Raw genomic sequence first — 20,847 nt, 5'->3', positions numbered from 1 at the left:
ATCTGGACCAACAGTGCCTGGATAAACTTGTGGATAGTATGCCACGACAAATACAGGCATGCATCAGTGCAAGAGGATGTGCTACTGAGTATTAGAGGTATTGTGTACAGCAGTCTGGACCACCACCACCACTGAAGGTCTCACTGTATGGTTGTACAACATCCAATATGTGGTTTTCATGAGCAATGAAAAGGGCGGAAATGATGTTTATGTTGATCTCTATTCCAATTTTCTGTACAGCTTCCGTAACTCTTGGAACCAAGGTGATGCAAACATTTTTTCAATGTGTGTAATTCATAACAATACATTTTTAAAAACTGCAAATAAAATGCGTGGAAATATACACACATTCATTGTTTTGTTAGAATGATTTCAATAAGCTGGCTGCAAAGAGAGAAATGGATAATTTGAGGTTACTGCCTATTCGCCTGCCACTTCAGAAGTCTGTCTCAACTCCATCAATACTTGCCGTGCGGGACATGGTGGGTGAGGCAGTTACAGACAGTACTCCTGCAATTCCAGCGTAAGTTTTACTTTTTTTATCTATGCACGACTTTTACAAAATGTTTCAATTTTTTCATGTTTCTTCTGTGCACCAATTGCCGCAATTAGGCATGATTTATGCTACAATTTGCTGCCATCTGCTACTGAGCTGTCAATATGAACTGCTTTAATATGACAGATAGCAGTTAGCTATCAAGTATGGTAAGGCATTTTGAAATAATTTTGTGAATTTTATGTCATAATCATTTGAAAATGTACAGATCTATAATAAATTTATCAGAGATATGCTATGCAGAATCTTAGATGTTTTCAGTTCTGTTACTTTATGCAGTTAGAATGTGTAGTCAGGTATCTAGTAGGGTTGACTGTCACCTCACAAATGAAAATTTAATGTGTTGAAAGTTTGAAATAAAATGTGTACGCACTGGCAGAACTCAAAGTTTCTCATAGTAGTAGTAATAATAATAATAATAATAATAATAATAATAATAATAATAATAAAACCAGACATGAATTTTAGAAGACTAACATTGTAACTTAACATTGTTGATTCTTAAATAGAAAACAGTTCAGGGACTGAGGATAAGGACTGAAAGTAAAGTTTTTGGTTTGGATGTAAATAAGTGATGCCACTTGGAGCTATAATGAATATGTGTTTTTGTGTTGTGAAGACTTCCATGATGTGTGTCAGAGCTTTGCTAATAACTTTTTTTGCAATCTGCAAATGTTGGAGAAAGAGATGCTGACTTTGTCATGTCCAAACAAACTCTGATTCCATTAGACTGCATGACTCATGAAAATATTAATTATAGATATGGAAGACAGTTGATTTTCTTAAATGACATCAAATTGTTAAGTACTGAATCAGCAAATGTAAATTACATTGACAGTAGACTGCTGTTGGCTGATTGCTAAAATGATAGAGGATGTGCATCTCAAGTGATGTATGTTGTAAGTCTACTTTCTATTGTAACAGGGCAGCAAAAGAATGAAAAAAAAAAATAAATATCTCTGCCAGCTTTTACCCAGATATTTATGTAATTATGCTGTCACTGGGGAACACAATTTGTCAATGAATAGATTTCAAAAATGCAATCTGAAATTTATTTTAGAGGATATTTCTTTATTTGTATGTTTATTTTTAAGGATCAAAACTGTGATAAATTACAACATGCATGGGATAAACCCAGGCTTATTTGGTTATTGAAGTTATTTGCAATATGCCCCAGCATTTGATTTTTTTAATTGTTACTAAGCATTGGCATGAATGAATTTGCTTGGCTTTCTGCTTGAATCTCATGTTTATTGCTTACGCTACAGTGGAACTGAGAGTGAAACGGAAGAGGAACTTATGCCATCAGGAAAGCATTTAGTTACCCCACACATCAACATAGCTTTGGATGAATTCCTGACTGAGTGAGTATATTGCAGCAACCATTATTATAAAGATACAAATAATTATGTTTTGCAGCTGTTTCTTTCAGTTTGTTGTAAGTTTTCTTGTAAGAATATATGCTTATGCAATATCATTTTGTGCCTTAAAAAAACTGCACTTCCATGACTACTGCATCAGCTTAGGCTTTGTGCTGCTGGATTTTATTGTTTGTGGCAGCTTTGTGACTGCTAAATAGTAGGTTCTTTCCAATTGTGCTTTATGTCCTTCATCATATAGTCCATTTTGGCATTTTCTATGGCTGAGTGTTGGTTGTAAGCTTTGAAGTAATGAAAGTTTCAACCGTTGTTGTTATTTACGGTGGCTGATATTGATTGACCATTTCAACACCTGTACATCATTGAAGAGACTAACCATTAAGCTCTGAAAAAAGGGTTGTAACAACCAAATAGCAGGTCCCAGAACACAACTGATAATATGCTGTTGCCACTAACTTGGATCAAAGGAGGAGTAGGCAGTAGGCACAGAGAAATTGGCCACAAAATATGCATCACAAAATTAAAATTAACCATGTGAATATAACTGATATAATAAGGGTTACACGCAGTTAAATGCTGGGTGGGATGCAGGAGGTGTGGGAAAGAGGTACGTGGTTGGAGGTATGTCAGGGTAAGAACGAAAAATAGCCGGAAGCAAAGAGAACATTATAAAATGAGAAATGGAATGTATTAACTCAACAATCAAACTTTATATTGGAACGAAGTTTCTTGCCTGTCAGTTGATGTGATTAACCTACAGACCTAAATGAGAACTGTCAAAATATTTTAAGTGTATTTAACTTTTGATTCTCAGTGTCTAGATTGTCACATGAAATTTATAATCAGTAGTAAGTATATCTCCAATCAACAGACGTGTCAGATCATTTCATAGAATCTGTGTTGAAGATAACAATTATAGATACAGAGAGCCGAAGGCATTTACTTTTATCCATAAGAATATTCATTATTCAGGATTGCCCATTTTCAAGAACTTGTTAGCAAAAATAATACAAAAATTAAGTACTAATAGTAGTGGAAGTTTAAAAAGATGCGAAGGCTTTATTTTTGTCTGACTCATACTGTGTAGATGAATTGCTTACAAAACTATTCTATATAGATATCATTGATAATATCATACGATCTAAGTTCTTTGTAACATTTGACTCCTGCGCTCTTTAAGTGTGATAATGTGTACCATATAAGTTAAAGTAGTGTAATATAGGCTATAGTAGCCTAGGAATTATTTTGTGCTATGTAATAAGCAAAAAATTACATGTTTGTAATAATTATTGTATTAAGCTGAAAATGAAAACGTATTCCAGTATGTTTTACATGCTTGATGACCATTTCACTTAAGATCTGTGTAATGGACATTGGATCTTATTGTATCAGTTCTTACTTGAATATGTATTCTGTATTTTTAAGTTAAGATAAAGTCCTTGCTGGAGTCTAATGTACGAGGTAAAGCTGATAATTCGCTAAATAATTAAAGTGCTAAGACACCAGTAGGTATATAAACATGACTGAGAAGGTTGCCTCCTTCAGAGCTGTGAAGTACATATACATGTACAGCTACATTGTCCTGACTGACTGCATTGTGCCATCACTGCAGCTCTACTGGGTTGATGGGCAGTGTGGAATGGACTGGATAAGTGAAGAAAGGAGGAGGGAGTGTAGGGGAAGGGTGGCTGAGGGCTGGGAGGGAGAGGCAGCAGGTTCAAGGGATGGGAATGTTGCACCCTTGAGCTCATCCTGGCTAAAAATGGGAAATTGTGCACAGCTCACACCAGTGTGGAGGAGTGGATTGGGAGGGGAAGATAAAACAGAAGAAGAGAAACACTGGAGCAGCAGGTGTGAGCCCAAGTGAGTGAAATTAGGGGCATAATGTACTTTGGTGGGACTGTGTTGACTGCACAGTTACAGGTGTACACTATAGCTCTGAAGAGGAATTTGCCTTACTCTTGTTCTCACTCTTGTTTATGAGCCTATTGATGACTTGGAGCATCAGCTGTTCAATGAGTTGTTATCTTTATTCTGCATTTTGTTTCTCTGACATGTCTCCCATCCAAGGGGGTCTCTTTATTACAGATATGTGAAACACACAATGTATTCAGTGTGAATATGCCCTGAGGTTGTGCAGTATCCTGCTAAGCATACACCTGAAAATCACAGCAATGACTTTGGTAGCTTTTTCTGCCACTTGAATCATTTTGTTTCCTCATACTGATATTGGTGCTTGAGAGCTTTGTGTTTTGATGCTATAGCATCATATTTCATTGACTCTCAGCAGTCATCTTTGCTTAAATTTTGTATCTCTCTCGGTAACCAAATTCATCATACATATTCTCATTTTTCATTCATTAGCTTTATAATGAGCTTCTTTTTGTTATCTTGTTAGTTCCAGTTTTCATTGCTTCTTATTTTCTTACAGTGCCATTATTTCATGACTGAAAGGAGAATAACAGAATTTCTTTCAAGAACCTATTTATGAACTGTTATCTAAGCAGTTGTTTAACATTTTACGGTGAACATCATGTTATTTTGATTGTGAACTGAAATAGGTACGGGATCAAAATGAGCTTCCATCGGACATGTCTATGAGAGGAATTGGATACTCACTTTTGGTTTTGTCTTTATTCCATTATTTATCATAATTATATGTATGTGTCAGGAGTCAAGTTATTGTATGTCATAGAATAAATTCTTATTTCACAATTGAAATGCACAGCAGTAGTAATAATAATAATAATAATAATAAATTTAAGATGACAAACAAGTTATCATTTTAGTCTGCGTCTCTAGGAGATAATAGATATGCGGTGGAGTTGCAGAAAAGTTATTGCCAGATATAGAAAAAAAAATTGTAAGCTATCAGATCAGATCAGAATCAATCCTTCTCTTAACTTACACACACACGCGCACACACACACACACACACACACACACACACACACACACACACACACACACACACACACACACACACACACACAAACTAACTCTAGGATTGCTCTCAGATTTCTTCCAACACATAAAAGCATTGTACCAACCACCCAGGAAATGCATTTGTGGACAGAATTAATGCACAGTATTATATAACTTTGTAAGTATATGCATGATGTATGTGCGCACATGCCTGCAAAAATCCTGAGACACAGAATGCTTTGGCTGTCACATCGTCTCCACATATAGACTCCCAAACGCACCTACCCACAGCCACATTTGGGTGTCTGTATGGTTGTGCATATCAGTATGTGTAATCACATTGTAAGAGTGGTAGCTTAAAAATTATTCATGTCTGTGTGCCGTCAAGTGTTCCCTTGCATCACTCATCAACCAGTTAAAGAGGATACAGCGCTTTTCCTTATTTTTATTCGTTGTTCCCATCCTAAAACCCCCAGAGATTAATTATCAGGAGTCTTAATTATTGTTGTAGCAATTCGTACCACACCCTTGTCCTTGTCTTGTTTTAGTAATCTGAATTACCTTGCATTTCTGCATACAACTTCACCACATACTCACTTTTTTCTTGTTTTAGGATCCTGAGTTACTTTGCATCTTCAGTAACAACTCCACCATATCTCCTTGCACTCTCCATTGTGGCATTTTCCTTTCACTCCCACTGATACCACAATTTTTTATTCTGGCAGCATAGGATTTTATACTGATTTTCAACTGTGTTCATTAGCTTTACTGCAGTGTTCCACCATGCTGATGAATATGACTTTTATGAATATTGCTGTTCATGCTTAAAATTAATTTACTATGATGAACATCTCCAGGGATGGCATTCTGATCATTTGGAAGGTATTGAAATTAATGTTTTCAGAATTATAAATTTATTTTACTTCCCAACAAAAACAACCAGATACAGTCCTTTTAGTTATACATGAGGCAACACAAATTAGTAATTATAATAATAAGCACTGTTAAATTTAGATATAGTAGTGGAGGGTTATTTACATTCCATTCATTTTCAGTGCAGCATATGACCATCGATCTGGAAAGAGGCGGAAACGGGGCAGTATCTTTTTTCGGAAAAAGAAGGTAATAGTATATTGAATGAAAGTCAGTATTTGTATTGCTGCTTAATATTACACTTTTATTGTGTCTGAAATAAGTGTAATATGATCTTGCATTAAATTCTTTCTTATTCATAACCTTATCCTACACTACCACCCCCATATCTCTCTCTCTCTCTCTCTCTCTCTCTCTCTCTCTCTCTCTTTCTCTCTTTCTCTTTCTCTTTCTTTTGACTCATGCCTTTGTGTTATTTATTTATATTCAATCACTTTGCTATTTTCCCCTCAGCTACCAGTAAAAGTACCAGTGTTTCATACATCATTTGTAAGTAATTCATTGACTTCTGAATAAAATTTAAGAAGGCAAAGTTCATGGAAGTCTTGTAATCAGTAGTTAAAAATGAAAATTGAGATTTCTTCAGTTTAATTAATTGTTTAGGCAGGTTCCTGCAGTTACTGTACATTGAAATGTACTACTCGTAAGTTGATCAACGTGGTTATCATAGTTTCTTCTCAGTGGCCTCTTCAGTAGTGTGTCAATCTGTAGTGGTAAAACTGAAAAGCTTAATGAATACCGATCCCCAATCCTATTCAATTGGGGAGTGGTGTTTGCTCAATAATGTACATGACACTACAATATTGGTTTCACATTTTCACCCTTTTATTATCCTTAATGCCCTATTATTGGCTCGATGACCAGTTTCTCAACTTCATGAGATTAATGGCACTCAAACCAGGTCAGTGCTCACAAACAGAGTCTAGTGGCAGAATTCATCACATAATTTATAATGTTATTGAAGCAGAGTTTTTTAGAAGCTCTTTCCACCAATTAGTAGTAGCTGTAACAAGTCATCAAAACAAAATAACTATGTATGACACAAAATCCATTCCATTTATATTTTATATGTGTATAAAGCTGAGTCCATGTGTTTATGTCCGGGATCTCCTCCCAAACCCCTGATTTGATTTCAGCTAAACTTGTCATGGGAACAGCAGGCCTCACAAGTACCAACACTATGGGGTGTATAATCTCCTAGCTCTAACACGAGCAGATGTTTGGGCAAAATGTGTTTTTTCCAGTCTATGGAGTACGGGCTGCCGTGCATGACAGTCATGTTGTGTGGGAATAGTATTAGCCTGTCAAATGAACCTGATATGCAGGGCAGCTTACGTGTCAGGGTCAAGGAAAAGTTTTCCGGGACTCAACAAGTATACTGTCCTGCATGATCAGTATACTCTGTTGGAGTAGTATTGTGCTGCTGTATCAATTTAATTTGCATAGTGGCCTGTATGTCAGTGGTAAATAAATGATTTTCAAGCCCCCTAGTGCACAGCATGCATTGCATGACAGATGTGTTTCAGTACTATCAGCCTTCTTTATTGCACTGTATTCAGAGACTGCGAGTACTGATGAGTGTGGTTGGAGAGAGATGGAGAGGATTTGATGGGCACAGTGAGGGGGAGGAGGGAATGGGTAGTGTGTGTGGAGAAGGGGGAGACACATGAGGCAGGTAGAAAAGGGAGAGGGGAAGATATGGTCAGAGGGAGATGGGTAGGAGGTTGTGATCAGAGAGAGGCAGCAGAGAAAATGGACAAAACAAGGGGGAGGAGGAGATAGAGCAGGGATAGCAGGGCAAGATGCTAGTGCTACCACATGGAGCGTGCAGGGACTTGGTGGGGGCAGGAAAGGGCTATTAGTGCTGTAGAGGAATGGAAAAGGGAGGGGATAGGAGTAGGGAAGGTGAAAGGACTTAAAGGTGCACTGGCAGGATAAGACGAGCATAGTACTGGAGTAGGAACAGGGAAAGGGATAGGTAGATGGTTGAGAGAGACTAGTGAAAGTTTAGGCCAGGTGGATTACGAGAATGAAGAATATGTTGTAGGGAAAGTTGCCATTGTGCATTTCAGTAACACTGGTTTTCATAGGAAGAATCTAGATGTTTTGGGCTGTGAAGTGATCAATTTAAGTGAACCACATTATGTTGGGTGGCATGTTAAGCAACTGGGTGGGCCAGCTGTCTCTTGGCCATATTTTAGTGTGGTCATTCATGTGGACAGGCAGCTTGTTATCTGTAATGCTCATGTGCAAAGTGGCACAGTGTTTGCAGTATAGTTGGCAGATCACAGAGCTACTATCACAGGTGGCCCTGTCTGTGGTGGGGCGGGAGATGCATGCAACAGGACTGGAGTAGGTGATAGTGGGATGATGTTTGGGATAAGTATCGCATCAAGGTCTGGTGCAGGGATGTGAGCCATGAAGAAAGGGGTGGTGGAATACCAATGTGGGAGGATAGTGGGGAGGATTTTAATCATTTCAGGGCACAGTGACAGGTGGTCAAAACCCTGTAAGAGAATGTGGCTTCTTGTGTTAAGGATGACCAGGTGAAGTTAATGTGGGAGAAGGTGTCAAGTTTCTGTAGGACTCTGGATGGGGTGTCCTAGTCCTCTGTCCATATCACAAAGATATCATCAGTGAATGTAAAACAGGTGAGAAGTTTGGGATTCCTGGTGGTTGGAAACAATTCCTCTAGGTCACCCATGAATAGGTTGGCACAGGATGGTGCTATATGGGTACCCGTTGCTGTTTCAGATTTGATTGTGTTGCCTTCAAATTGTAAAATCCAAAAATTTGTTAGTTTGTAATTACACCACCCAAAAAAAATTGAGCCTGGTTTCAATGTCCAGAGATTGTGGTCACGTGTGTGTGAGTTGGTTTGCGTGAGTGTGTGCGTGTATGTTGCCTATTTTCGATAAAGGCCTTGTTGGTCAAAAGCTCACTTTCCAACAGTCTTTTTGTTGTACGTATCTGCGACTCAGCATCTCCACTATATGGTGCGTAGCAACTATTCTTCTCATAATACTGTTACATTCCCTCCTGGATTTTCCATTGTTTGATTTTAAAAAATATTTGTCCGGTCATTTGTTACATGATCACAAATGTAAAAAATTCTCGAAAGTCTTGGAATTCCTGAAAATGATATCTTGCAAACATCAACATTGATAACAGGCAAAATATCATAGAGATTCTCAATTTCATGATGAGTGAACTGTCTATATACATAATTAAGTTTGTACGGAACCCTCAAGGTGCTAGTCGTACTTGCACCCGGACAATTTTTTATTCTAGTTGTTCTTCACCCTGCTTTCAGGGTCATGGCAACTCTGTTTCTCTCAGTGACTATAGTTTCACTTGCACATGTTACCTCTTGCTGAACCACTGTCTTTTAGTGTTTTAATTTTGTTTTGGTTGGTAGGTATTTTTATTGTATGTAGCCGTGTTAGCTTTGGAGCCTTTATAATTTTATTGGTTCTTTCTTACCATGCAGGGTCTTCATTCAAGGTGTATGCCATAATTTCTCCTTGCTATTTAAATTGTTTCATATATTTATTTTTCTGTTATCTATTATTACTTAATTTATTACTAGTGGGCCTGTTACCATCATGTCAGTCTTTTCTAATGATATCTGGAGTCTAATTTTTTGTGCTTTAATGTCAACTTATTTGATTTCTGGCTTCTTGTGTGTTATTAGCTAGTAACGCTAAATAATCTGTGACTCCTAACAATTTAAATTTGTTTGATCTTTTATGGTTCCAATTTGTTTTTCCTTAGGATTTTCTTTGTAACATTGTCTCAGGGAGTATTCCAGAACAGTTGAAGAGTAGTTGTAATTGACTGACACCCAGTCTTAATCCTGTTGCAATCGTAAATGGCTCAGATAGTTCTCTGAATTGATAATCTCAAAGACTGATATTACTAACGTTTTTGTGGCAACTGGTAATATCATGTGGTAGCAAAAACCTGTGCATTTTTGCCTTATTTATGCACAGAAATAATGCTGGCCCACTAATTTTGAGTCTCCTTAGAGATTACAGGTACTACATTACATAAGCACTTAAAGTATGAAAATATGCTTCTGATGGTCCCATGTTTTAATCTTACTCTGTAAAGTCTTTAGAAATTTTGGAAGGTCTGACTAAAATGACAAGAACCCCAAAGAATTAATAGTGAACATAAAGGTTTTAAGGTCCTGCTTTGTATCAGCCCATGAGCTGAAAGATTTCTGTTATCATCTTCTCATTGTTAAGTACAGAAGTTAGGATTTTCATGATGTCTGAAATAAGCAGCAGTACATTGCATGAGTTTATCTTGTAAGGTTCCTTCTTGCCGTTTCTCCCCACAAGGGAGTCTCTAGCAAGATTTCTACTTTCATTCTGTATATTCTTGTAGTAGCCAAATTCATGCCACAGTATGTTTGCACTGACTGTTCTGGGAATACCAAATTGTGGAAGTGATTATTTCATTCTGTTCTAGGGATCTCTGTTGCTGAAACTTAGATTGTCTGTTGTAGTAGAAATCATTTATAATCCGATGTGTTAAAGTTGCTTTGATAATTTACTTCTCCTTTAGTATAATAAAACATTGAAAACTGTCATTTGTGTTAATAGGACAAAACGAAGAAAGTTCCCCATCAGTGGGTTTCAGCGTGTTATGGATCTGCACATGCCTGTGATTGGTGCTCCAAACCTGTCACAAACAAACCGGCACTATACTGCGAGAGTAAGTACATCATCAGAGTCACAATAAACAATATATTTTATAACATTGTAACTGAAGAGAGTGTGTTTTATAATTTTATTTTATGTAGTAATAATTATGAATCCATGACAACAATGGTGTTAAAACAAGCATTTACAGTATAATGATGCCTGCTAGCCCCTTATCATGTTTGGCATTGGTATATTCTTTAGTTGAGTAGGCTACTGGTACATCTTTAACTGTCAACTGAAATGTCCTTTGTCTATAGTTTGCCACTGCTGTTGTTATGAATAAAGTTTATTAGCAACGGTGGTCAAAGACTTCCAGTATAAAGAGCCACCCTCATTCTGCTAGTGGCCTTATCAAAGAGGACTGAGGAGAGGGTAGACATACAGAACACTTCCTTAACCTTATGGCAAAAGATGGAAGAATGAACAACGGCAAAAGATTGAAGAATGAGCAACGATCAACAGCATGAATGCAGAAGTCATTTGGTATCACTGAATTCAAGACACTCAATGTGTATCCAAAGGAAATGTGGCTGGTAAGTGAAAACATTTCGTGATGATGTCTCCATTCCCAAAAGATTTTTCCTCCATTTGAATCTCCAACAACGGAATACTAATAGGAACATGGCTTTGCAAAAAATAGTGAAAGGGTAAAGCTCTATGAAGTGGAGCATGAAGTGTCAGAAGACTGAAGATGATGGGGAAGCTAGAAAATGGAAATTCAAAGACCCCTCTAGATGATAGAAGTCAGTGACGGGAATGGAAAGAATGAAATATTCTCCATAAAATTTCTGATTGATTATTGTCTTTTATATTTTATCTTATCTGCAATGCAGCAATATGACAAGGAAGTGTACTCTCACCAGCGCTTTTTAGTAGTCAGGGAGAACAACACCACAAGGAAAGTTCATCAAGGGTCAGCAGCAGGTGAATGAAAATCATAACATATGTAGGTGATATCATGACTTGAGGAGACAATGAGCAGAAACTGGAAGACCAGCTTCATATTTGACAGAAGGTAATTGAAGAAACACATGTGGAAGTAAGCTTAAGAAAATGTGAGGTAGCAAAAATCAGTAGGAAAAATGAAAAAATGAAGGATATAAGTTGTGTTGGAAACATTATTAAAGAAACAGATGCTTTTGAACATTCATGAAGTAAGCTAACAAGGAAAGGAAACATCAAGGAAGAAACTTTGGAGAGGATAGAAAATTGCTCAAAAGTTTATTGTTGTGTATCAGACATAATTAAGAATTGGAAAATAGGTGTCAAAGCAAAGATAACTTTATACTGATCACATTATCAACAAGTTTTGACCTATGGATCAGAACACCATATGGGAAGACCAGAAAAAAGTGGAGAGACCAGTTAAAGGATTGAGTGAATCTCAGAGTACTACAGTAGAAGGAAATGCTGAACGATAGACTGTGAGATAAGATGGCAGCAAAAAAGAAGGCAGACACAGGTGAAGTGATCCTTGTTTCAAAAATAAACTGCTTTCAACTGTATATAATCTTTTCTTTTTATTTACCGGTCGATGACCAGTTTCGCGATATCAGATCACATCTTGAAGTGTACGTCTACAAGATAGGAAACGTGTTGTTGTTGTTGTTGTGGTCTTCAGTCCAAAGACTGGTTCGATACAGCTCTCCATGCTACTCTATCCTCTCCAAGCCTGTTCAGTACCTCCACATTAGTTACATGATCGACCCATCTGATCTTCAGCATCCTTCTGCATTACCTAATTTTGAAAGCGTCTATTCTCTTTTCATCTAAACTGTTTATTGTCGATGTTTCACTTCTATACATGGCTACACTACAAAGAAATACCTCCAGAAAAGACTTTGGTAACACTTATATCTTTATTTGAAATTAACAAATTTATCCTCTTCGGAAATGCTTTTCTTGCCAGTCTACATTTTATATCTATTTCGACCATCGTCAGTTATTTTGCTCCCCAAATAGCAAAACTCATTTACTACTTTAAACGTCTCATTTCCTAATCTAATTCCCTCAGCATCACCCGATTTAATTAGACTACATTCCATTGTCCTCAGTTTGCTTTTGTTGATGTTCATCTTGTATCCTCCTTTCAAGATACTGTCCATTTGTTCAGCTGCTCTTCCAAGTCCTTTGATATCTCCAACAAAATTACAATGTCATTGGCAAACTTCAAAGTTCTTATTTCTTCTCCTTGGACTTCCTACTCCAAATTCTTCTTTTGCATCCTTTACAACTTGCTCAATATACATATTGAATAATATGGAGAATAGGCTACAACACTGCCTCCACTCCCTTCTCAACCACTGCTTCATTTTCAAGCTCCTCATCTCTCAAAACTGCCATCTGGTTTCTGTACTAATTGTAAAGAGCCTTTCACTCCCTTTACTTCACTCCTTCCACTTTTAGAATTTGAATGGGAGTATTCCAGTCAACAGTGTCAAAAGCTTTTTCTGTATCTACAAATGTTATAAATGTAGGTTTGCCTTTTCTTAACCTATCTTCTGTGAGAAGTCGTGGGGTCACTACTGCCTCTTGTATTCCAATATTTCTCCAGAACCCAAATTGATCTCCTCTAAGGTCAGCTTCTATTCATTTTTCCATTGTTCTGTAGAGAATTCATGTTAGTATTTTGCTAAAATGGTAGTTCGGTAATTCTCACAGTTGCAAGTGCCTGCTTTCTTTGGAATTGGAATTATTATATTCTTCTTGAAGACAGAGGATATTTCACATGTCTCATAGATGTTGCTCACCTGGTGGAAGAGTTTTGTCATGGCTAGCTCTCCCAAGGCTATCAGTAGTTCTAACTGAATGTTGTCTACTCCTGGGAACTTGTTTTGACTTAGGTCTTTCAGTGCTCTGTCAAATTCTTCAGGCAATATTATGTCTCCCATCTCATCTTCTCCTACGTCCTCTTCCATTTCCATAATACTGCCCTCAAGTACATCTCCCATGTACAGACCTCTATATACTCCTTGCACCTTTGTGCTTTCACTTCTTTGTTTAGGACTGGTTTGCTGTCTGAGCTCTTGATAGTCATAGAGGTGGTTCTCCTTTCTTCATAGGTCTCCTTAATTTTCCTGTAGCCGGCATCTGTCTTTCCCACGTGATATGTTTCTACATGCTTACATTTGTCCTCTAGACATTCCTGTTCAGCCATTTTGCACTTTCTGTTGATCTCACATTCTAGATGTATGTAAGTCTTTTGTCTATAATAGAGGGAAACATTCCACGTGGGAAAAATATATCTAAAAAGAAAGATGATGAAACTTACCAAACAAAAGCGCTGGCAGGTCGATAGACACACAAGCAAACACAAACATACACACAAAATTCTAGCTTTCGCAACCAATGGTTGCCTCGTCAGGAAAGAGGGAAGGAGAAGGAAAGACAAAAGGATATGGGTTTTAAGGGAGAGGGTAAGGAGTCATTCCAATCCCGGGAGCGGAAAGACTTACCTTAGAGGGAAAAAAGGACAGGTATACACTCGCACACACACACACACATATCCATCCACACATACACAGACACACAAATGTCTGCTTGTGTCTGTGTATGTGTGGATGGATATGTGTGTGTGTGTGCGAGTGTATACCTGTCCTTTTTTCCCCCTAAGGTAAGTCTTTCCGCTCCCGGGATTGGAATGACTCCTTACCCTCTCCCTTAAAACCCATATCCTTTTGTCTTTCCTTCTCCTTCCCTCTTTCCTGACGAGGCAACCATTGGTTGCGAAAGCTAGAATTTTGTGTGTATGTTTGTGTTTGCTTGTGTGTCTATCGACCTGCCAGCGCTTTTGTTTGGTAAGTTTCATCATCTTTCTTTTTAGATATAAGTCTTTTGTCTGCTCCATTTACTGCATTTTTATAGTTTCTCCTCTCATCAGTTAAATTCAATATCTCTTGTGTTACCCAAGGATTTCTGCTAGGCTTTGTCTTTTTACCTACTTGGTCCCCTGCTGCCTTCACTATTTCATCTCTCAAAGCTACTTATTCTCCTTCTACTGTATCTCTTTCCCCTATTCTTTTCAATTGTTCCCTGATGCTCTCTCTGAAACACTCTACAGCCTTTGGTTCTTTCAGTTTATCCAGGTCCCATCTGCTTAAATTCCTACCTTTTTGCAGTTTCTTCAGTTTTAGTCTACATTTCATAACAAATAATTGTGGTCAGAGTCCATATCTGCCCCTGGAAATGTCTTAAAATTTAAAACCTGGTTCTGAAATCTGTCTTACCATTATATAATATATCTGAAAACTTCCAGTGTCTCCAGGCCTCTTCCACATATACAACCTTCTTTTATGATTCTTAAACCAAGTGTTAGCTATGATTAGGTAATGGTCTCTCCAAAATTCCACCAGGCAGCTTCCTCTTTCATACACAGCCGAAAGCTGGTTATTTCTGAAACAGGAAGAAGAAGAAGAAGAAGGAGGAGGAGTCTTTCACAATGCAAAAGGCACTTTCAGACAGACAGACAGTGGTCATCTTTAGACTAAAGGCACATGTTGCAAGTGATAACCATTATATTGGGAGTAGTATTGACAATGCAATGGGATCCACTTGTAGCATGTACTTTTAGTCTGAAGATGATCATTGGCTGGTCAAAACCAGTGATGGCATTGTGATGAAATGCTTTTGTGAAAATGTCATAAAAATGTAAAAAATGAAACAATAAATTGGGAAGACGATTTGCGATTTCTGATCATATGAATATAGGGTAAAGTCTACAGCAGCAGAAAATAGTATAATGGGATTAAGAATTGTTACACAATAAGGTTGCTCGTGGAGTAAGGAATAGGAAGTTAAGAAAACAGTTAGCTGCTGTGAACTGTTCAGTTTGACAGCAAATCAGCACCAATTACAGCATCTCAGGTATTCATACCAACATCAAGAACCAGAGATGAAGAGATAGGTGGAGTATACACCGTATTTACTCGAATTTAAGCCGCACTCGAATCTAAGCCGCACCTGAAAAATGAGACTCGAAATCGAGGAAAAAAAATTTTCCCGAATCTAAGCCGCACCTGAAATCTGAGACTCGAAATTCAAGGGGAGAGAAAAGTTTTAGGCCGCACTTCCAAATCGAAACAAACTTGGTCCATTGTAATATGAGACACAATTTAGGATGAATGAATGACGATACAGCTGTAGTAGTTCGAGTCGTAAGCTTAGCAGTTAAGCTTTACCAGGTAGCCATTGCTATGCATCAGGCGCTCCGTCCGTATATATACGGGTACCCTTCCTTTTTCACGTGCTTCGTCTGGTTTGAATTGATTGCTTATTTTTCTTTGATCTGACAAGTGCAGTTCTCTTTGTTATATGTGTTTCCGTCACTCAAAGCTGAAAATGCATTACTGTACTGTGTCATGCATTGTTTGTCACATTCTGAAAATGAGGGTTTACGGCCTGTCACCGCTCGTGGCATGGCTTGCTTTTGTGCACGCTACCGCCGCTTACAATTAAAAAGAAACAAAGAGAGGAATCGTCTCATTAGCGAAACAATGGCATGAGACTGCTATTCGTTGCTACTTACACTGCTGCTTTCTTTGATAATGATCAACAAGAATCAAATAATAGACTGCGTATGATAGAAGATGTTCTGAACGAGAATTTAGCGAAAATTTTTTCCGTTTGAAAATCTTTGCAGACGCATCTTTAGTACATTACATTGTGCACAGAAATTAGAGTCATCTTAGATTTAAAAATCTAGTCAATTGCCGTGCTTCATTTCTGACTGTATCACTATTAGGCATAAGAATAAGACGAATATAAACATGACATGGTATGTATATTCTTCCGCATCTGCTGTTGTCTCACTCTAGTTTCGTAGTTTATTAGGCGGACAGGATTTGTATGAGGTAGCAGCAAACACGAAAGAATACATGGCAAAATGTTTATATTCGTATTATTCTTATGGTGAAGAGAATACTGCATGTGATTCACAATTCATAAAAGTTCCTATTAGCAACCATTTCTTCTCACAGTTAGGAAAAAATTCAGAAAGCAGAGTTGGCCATATTGACAAATATCCCAAACAGTCTTGCCAGTCGGATTTTCGTAGTACATTGAAATGCTGCTACGTTCGAAGAGGAACAATACGGAATTTGTATTTACTTCGTTGGATAACGTATGAAAATGCAGTGGTCGAAACTCGGGGCGAAGAAAAAAAAGCTCGTCTTCCACCTTTTTTTAATTTATTTACTGACGCAGAGGTTTTGGTGCCAGTATTTCTCTTTGTGCCTGCGAAGCATGCCTGCGTAGCGCTACATGTATTCGACGACAAAAGTTAGTTGTGGCGGCACCTACCAACGTTTTTCAGAAATTCCGCTTACTTTGCACTCGATTCTAAGCCGCAGGCGGTTTTTTGGACTACAAAAACCGGAAAAAAAGTGCGGCTTAGATTCGAGTAAATACGGTAAGGGTATTGAGTAGATAACTCTGAATTTGAAGTGAGATAAAAACATAATAATAATCACAGGGAATTGGAACACTATAGTAGAACAAGGACTTGGAGACAGGGTTACAGGAAAAGAATGGGCTAACCAGTAGGAATGAGAGAGGAGGAATACACATTAAGTTGTATGATCAATTGGGCTAAACAGTAGGAATGACAGAGGAAGAAGACACCTTAAGTTCTGCAATCAATGCCAGCTAGTAATAACACATTCTCTCTTAAAATGTCAAATTCTGCATTTTAATGCATACCCAGCAGCAAATAGAAACATCATCGCAATTTAGTAGTGATGGAGAGGAAGAGGATCAGTTTGTAAAAAAGTAAGATACTTTAGTGTTGAGGCATGATGAGTGCATTTAATGTTCTCTGAGGTTGTAGGTACTGTGATAATGAATATGACAATAGGCAGTTCAGTTGAAGAGGAATGGACATCACTAAAAAGATGTTGGACTGACAGATATGGGTAAAAAAAGTAAAGGCTTGTGGTATTATTGGCAGGAAGGGCAGGTTCAGCTGCTGAGTTGCAAAGGTATTTCTGTCCTTCGTGCACAACTGCACCTTTCCTGTGTGAAGTGTGAGAGTTGTGTGTTAAAGCTTATGTGTTAAGTATAGCTGACTGTAATGGGTTTGTGCGCACTGGCCATGCCAAGCATTGCTTGACTTTGGTGGAGAAAAAGAATTGCTCCTATATAAGTGACTTGTGATGAAATCAGTAGGGAGTGCAGCAAAACTGAAGTTAAATGGCTCTAGGAAAAATATGAAGAAATTGAAAAAGAATTGTTCCTCAGAAGGGCACATTCAGCATATAAAAAATTCAAACTAACTTTTAGTGAAACTAAAAGCAAAGATGACATCAGGAGTACAAAAGAAAAGACATGGTCAAATGCAGAAGAGACAGCAGATTGGTGAAAAAAGTACACTTAGTACCTCTGTGCTGATGTGATAGAAGAACAAATGGCCCAGGATTTGGATGACATAGGTGATTCATTATTGCAGCCAGCATCTGGCAAAACTTTATAAGGCTAGTCATCAAACAAGGCAGAAGGATATACAACATTTGTTTGCAATATCTAATGTCATTGGGGGAAGTGTCAACAAACAAATCTTCATGTAGAACGCGTGAGACTGTAGACACTTTCAAAAGAATATTGTCCACACAATCTTATAGGTAATGAAGGCAGTGAAATCCAAGAACTGTCACATAATTGGCCTAACAACTCAAGCATCCAAATTGCTGGCAACTATAATATCATAAGAATGGGAAAGAAAATTGAGGTTGTGTTAGATGATGGTCAGTTCAGCTTTAAGGAAGGCAAGGGTTTCATGAAGGCAGTTCTGATGTTGCCCTTGGTAATGGAGACAAGATTTAAAAAAGTCAAGCTACTCGTGTAATTTGTCAGTCTAGAAAATTATATTGCCAATATAATATGGCGAAAAGTTTTTTTTTAGATTTTCAGAAAAATTGGTGCAAGCTATAGGTAACGACTGCTAATATAAAATGTGTTCAAGAACCAAGAGGCAACAATAAGAATTGAAGATCGTGGGAGAAGTGTTCAGATTTAAAAAGGCCAAAAACAGGGGTGCACTCTTTCTTCTCTACTGTTCAGCATGTACACTGAAGAAGGAATGGTGGAAATATAAGAAAATTTCACAAGTTGGATTAAAATATTGCTGATTACATTGCTATCCTTAGTGAATTGCAGGACCTGTTGAATGGAATAAAGAGTGTAGTGAATACACAATATGGATGGAAAGTAAAACAAAGAGTGACTTTTAGTAATAAGGAGCAGCAGAAATGAGATTAATGATGAACTTAACATTGAAATTGGGTATCATACAGTAGCAAAAAAGAAGAAATTCTAGTGCCTTGGAAGCCAAATTACAAATGATGGAATAAGCATGGGAGGATATAAAAACAGACCAGCACAGGCAAGTGTGTATTCCTCACCTAAAAGAAGTCTACTAATATCAAACATAGGCCTTAATTTGAGGATGGAATCACTGAGAATTTTTATGCTGAGCACAGCATTGAACAGGAGCGAATTTTGTACTGTGGGAAAACCCAAAAGAAGAAAAACAAAGCATTTGAAATGTGATGTTACAGAAGGACACTGAAAATTATGTAGACTGGTAGGATAAATTGTGAAGAGGTTCTGTCCAGGATTGGTGAGGACAGCAATTTGTGGAAACCACTGATTAGATAGGACAAATGTTAAGATATCAGGGAATAACTTGCGTCATTGCAGAAGAGAAGGTAGGGGTCAAACTGTGTAGGGAAAGCCAGAAATTGAAATATATGTAACAGAATAGCTTTTTGTCTGCAGCTTCGTCTGCGTAGACGTATGTCACATATATTTCACACTCATTTAACATATTCCATAAATATTTCTACACACACTTCAGCTGTATCACTAGCAAGTTTCACCCTGTAGTTTTGTTTGAATTCTGAGGAAACTTGTAGTTTTCCAGTGACTCACTGTTGTTTCAAGAAAAAAGGACTGTTGCTGACAACTATCTGCTTCTCCATGGTTTTACACAATGCAACATGAGAGAGGATGTTAAGTGTGTCTGTGTTATTGAGCTGTATGGCATGATTTTTGCCCCTGAAACATGATGAGGATGTTATTTGCTCACTGAGTGCTCTTTCTCATGATGTGGTTGATGTACTGAGCAATGCAAATAAGTCAGATTGCACGTTATCCCTTTAAAATATTCCATGTCAACTAAATACAGGAAAGAAGTATGAACAGGTCATTTTCAGACTTTTATATAAGCCATCCCTTCTCATCATCACCCTTGCCCGTAATGGAAGTAGGTGCATCTTAGTCCCACAGTATTTTTATACACATAATGAGCCATGTGTGTACTAAATGTGGGTGAAATTTCTCCAGACATTCCAGAATTTTGCTTTTATTTCATGACTTTTCACCTCAAACCCTCATCCAAAGGGGTGGTAAGCATGTTTTACTGTCACGATAAATTATCCCAGATAGCAAATGATTCATGTGTCAGCTCTGACAGTTCTGATAGCAATTCCTACGCTGATTTCTCACAGTCTTTGCACCCATACCACCACTTGTTATTTCCACCTCTAGGGATGAAACTTCATTAGGACTGTTACCAGTAAGTCTAGCATCCCTAAAACTATTGATTCAATGCTAATATCAGCTATTATTGAATATTTTTGTACTCACTTCTTGTCATCCCCTCCCCAGGGGTGGTTGTTGTTTATATTTCCACCTCAATATCTGTATAAAAATAATTATAGAAATAGTGAGTCGTATATGTACAAAATTTGATTAAAATTGCTCCAGTCGTTCCTCAGTTAAGCTTCTATGTCAGCCCCTTTTTCACTCCTACCCCTGTGGGTGGCAGGTGGTTCTTACACTCACAGCAGCCTTCTTGAGCATTCACACAACAACTCACCAAAGTTTCATTGGAGTAGACTGAATGGTATAGGAACACATGGAAGACAAGCAAATAAATATTCATTTTTTATGTCAAACAATGTAAAATCCAGGATGGAATGTAACATTTTTATATGATAGATAAAGCATATTGAGAATGTTGGGTGCAAGTACTACTCTGAGAGGAAGTAGTGGTGGCATAAATCAAACCAATTTGAAGACTCCCCGCCCCACCCCTCACCCCTCCAACTCCACCACCCTCCCAATCCCTACCTGTAAAGAAAACTTTCATGCATTCTTTATTTTCACTTTTGTTGCAAACACAGAATTTATATGACACAGATACCAAATATTATTGATTTGACTAATTTTCCTGAATTAAAACTCTGATACATTCCTCTGTTCATGATTATTCCATTCTAACACACACACACACACACACACACACACACAAAAGACCCTTTGTTATAGGAGTGCTTCGCTGTTCATT

General features: G+C 37.7%; 1 protein-coding gene across 1 annotated transcript in view; it reads left to right on the top strand.

Moving 5' to 3' along the window:
- Nucleotides 1-20,847, top strand: part of LOC124797862 (rho guanine nucleotide exchange factor 18) — a 605,682-nt gene that overhangs the window by 350,572 nt on the left and 234,263 nt on the right. The window contains exons 8-11 of the mRNA XM_047260933.1: nucleotides 366-523; nucleotides 1,825-1,920; nucleotides 5,916-5,982; nucleotides 10,404-10,515. Of these exons, the coding sequence (XP_047116889.1) occupies nucleotides 366-523; nucleotides 1,825-1,920; nucleotides 5,916-5,982; nucleotides 10,404-10,515 (433 nt within the window). The remainder of the gene's footprint in view (nucleotides 1-365; nucleotides 524-1,824; nucleotides 1,921-5,915; nucleotides 5,983-10,403; nucleotides 10,516-20,847) is intronic.

The sequence above is a fragment of the Schistocerca piceifrons genome, chromosome 5, assembly GCF_021461385.2.
Source record: "Schistocerca piceifrons isolate TAMUIC-IGC-003096 chromosome 5, iqSchPice1.1, whole genome shotgun sequence".
In the NCBI taxonomy this organism is placed as follows: domain Eukaryota; kingdom Metazoa; phylum Arthropoda; class Insecta; order Orthoptera; family Acrididae; genus Schistocerca; species Schistocerca piceifrons.
Note: the sequence above shows the minus strand (reverse complement) of the source record. Positions and strands in the feature narration are given on the sequence as shown.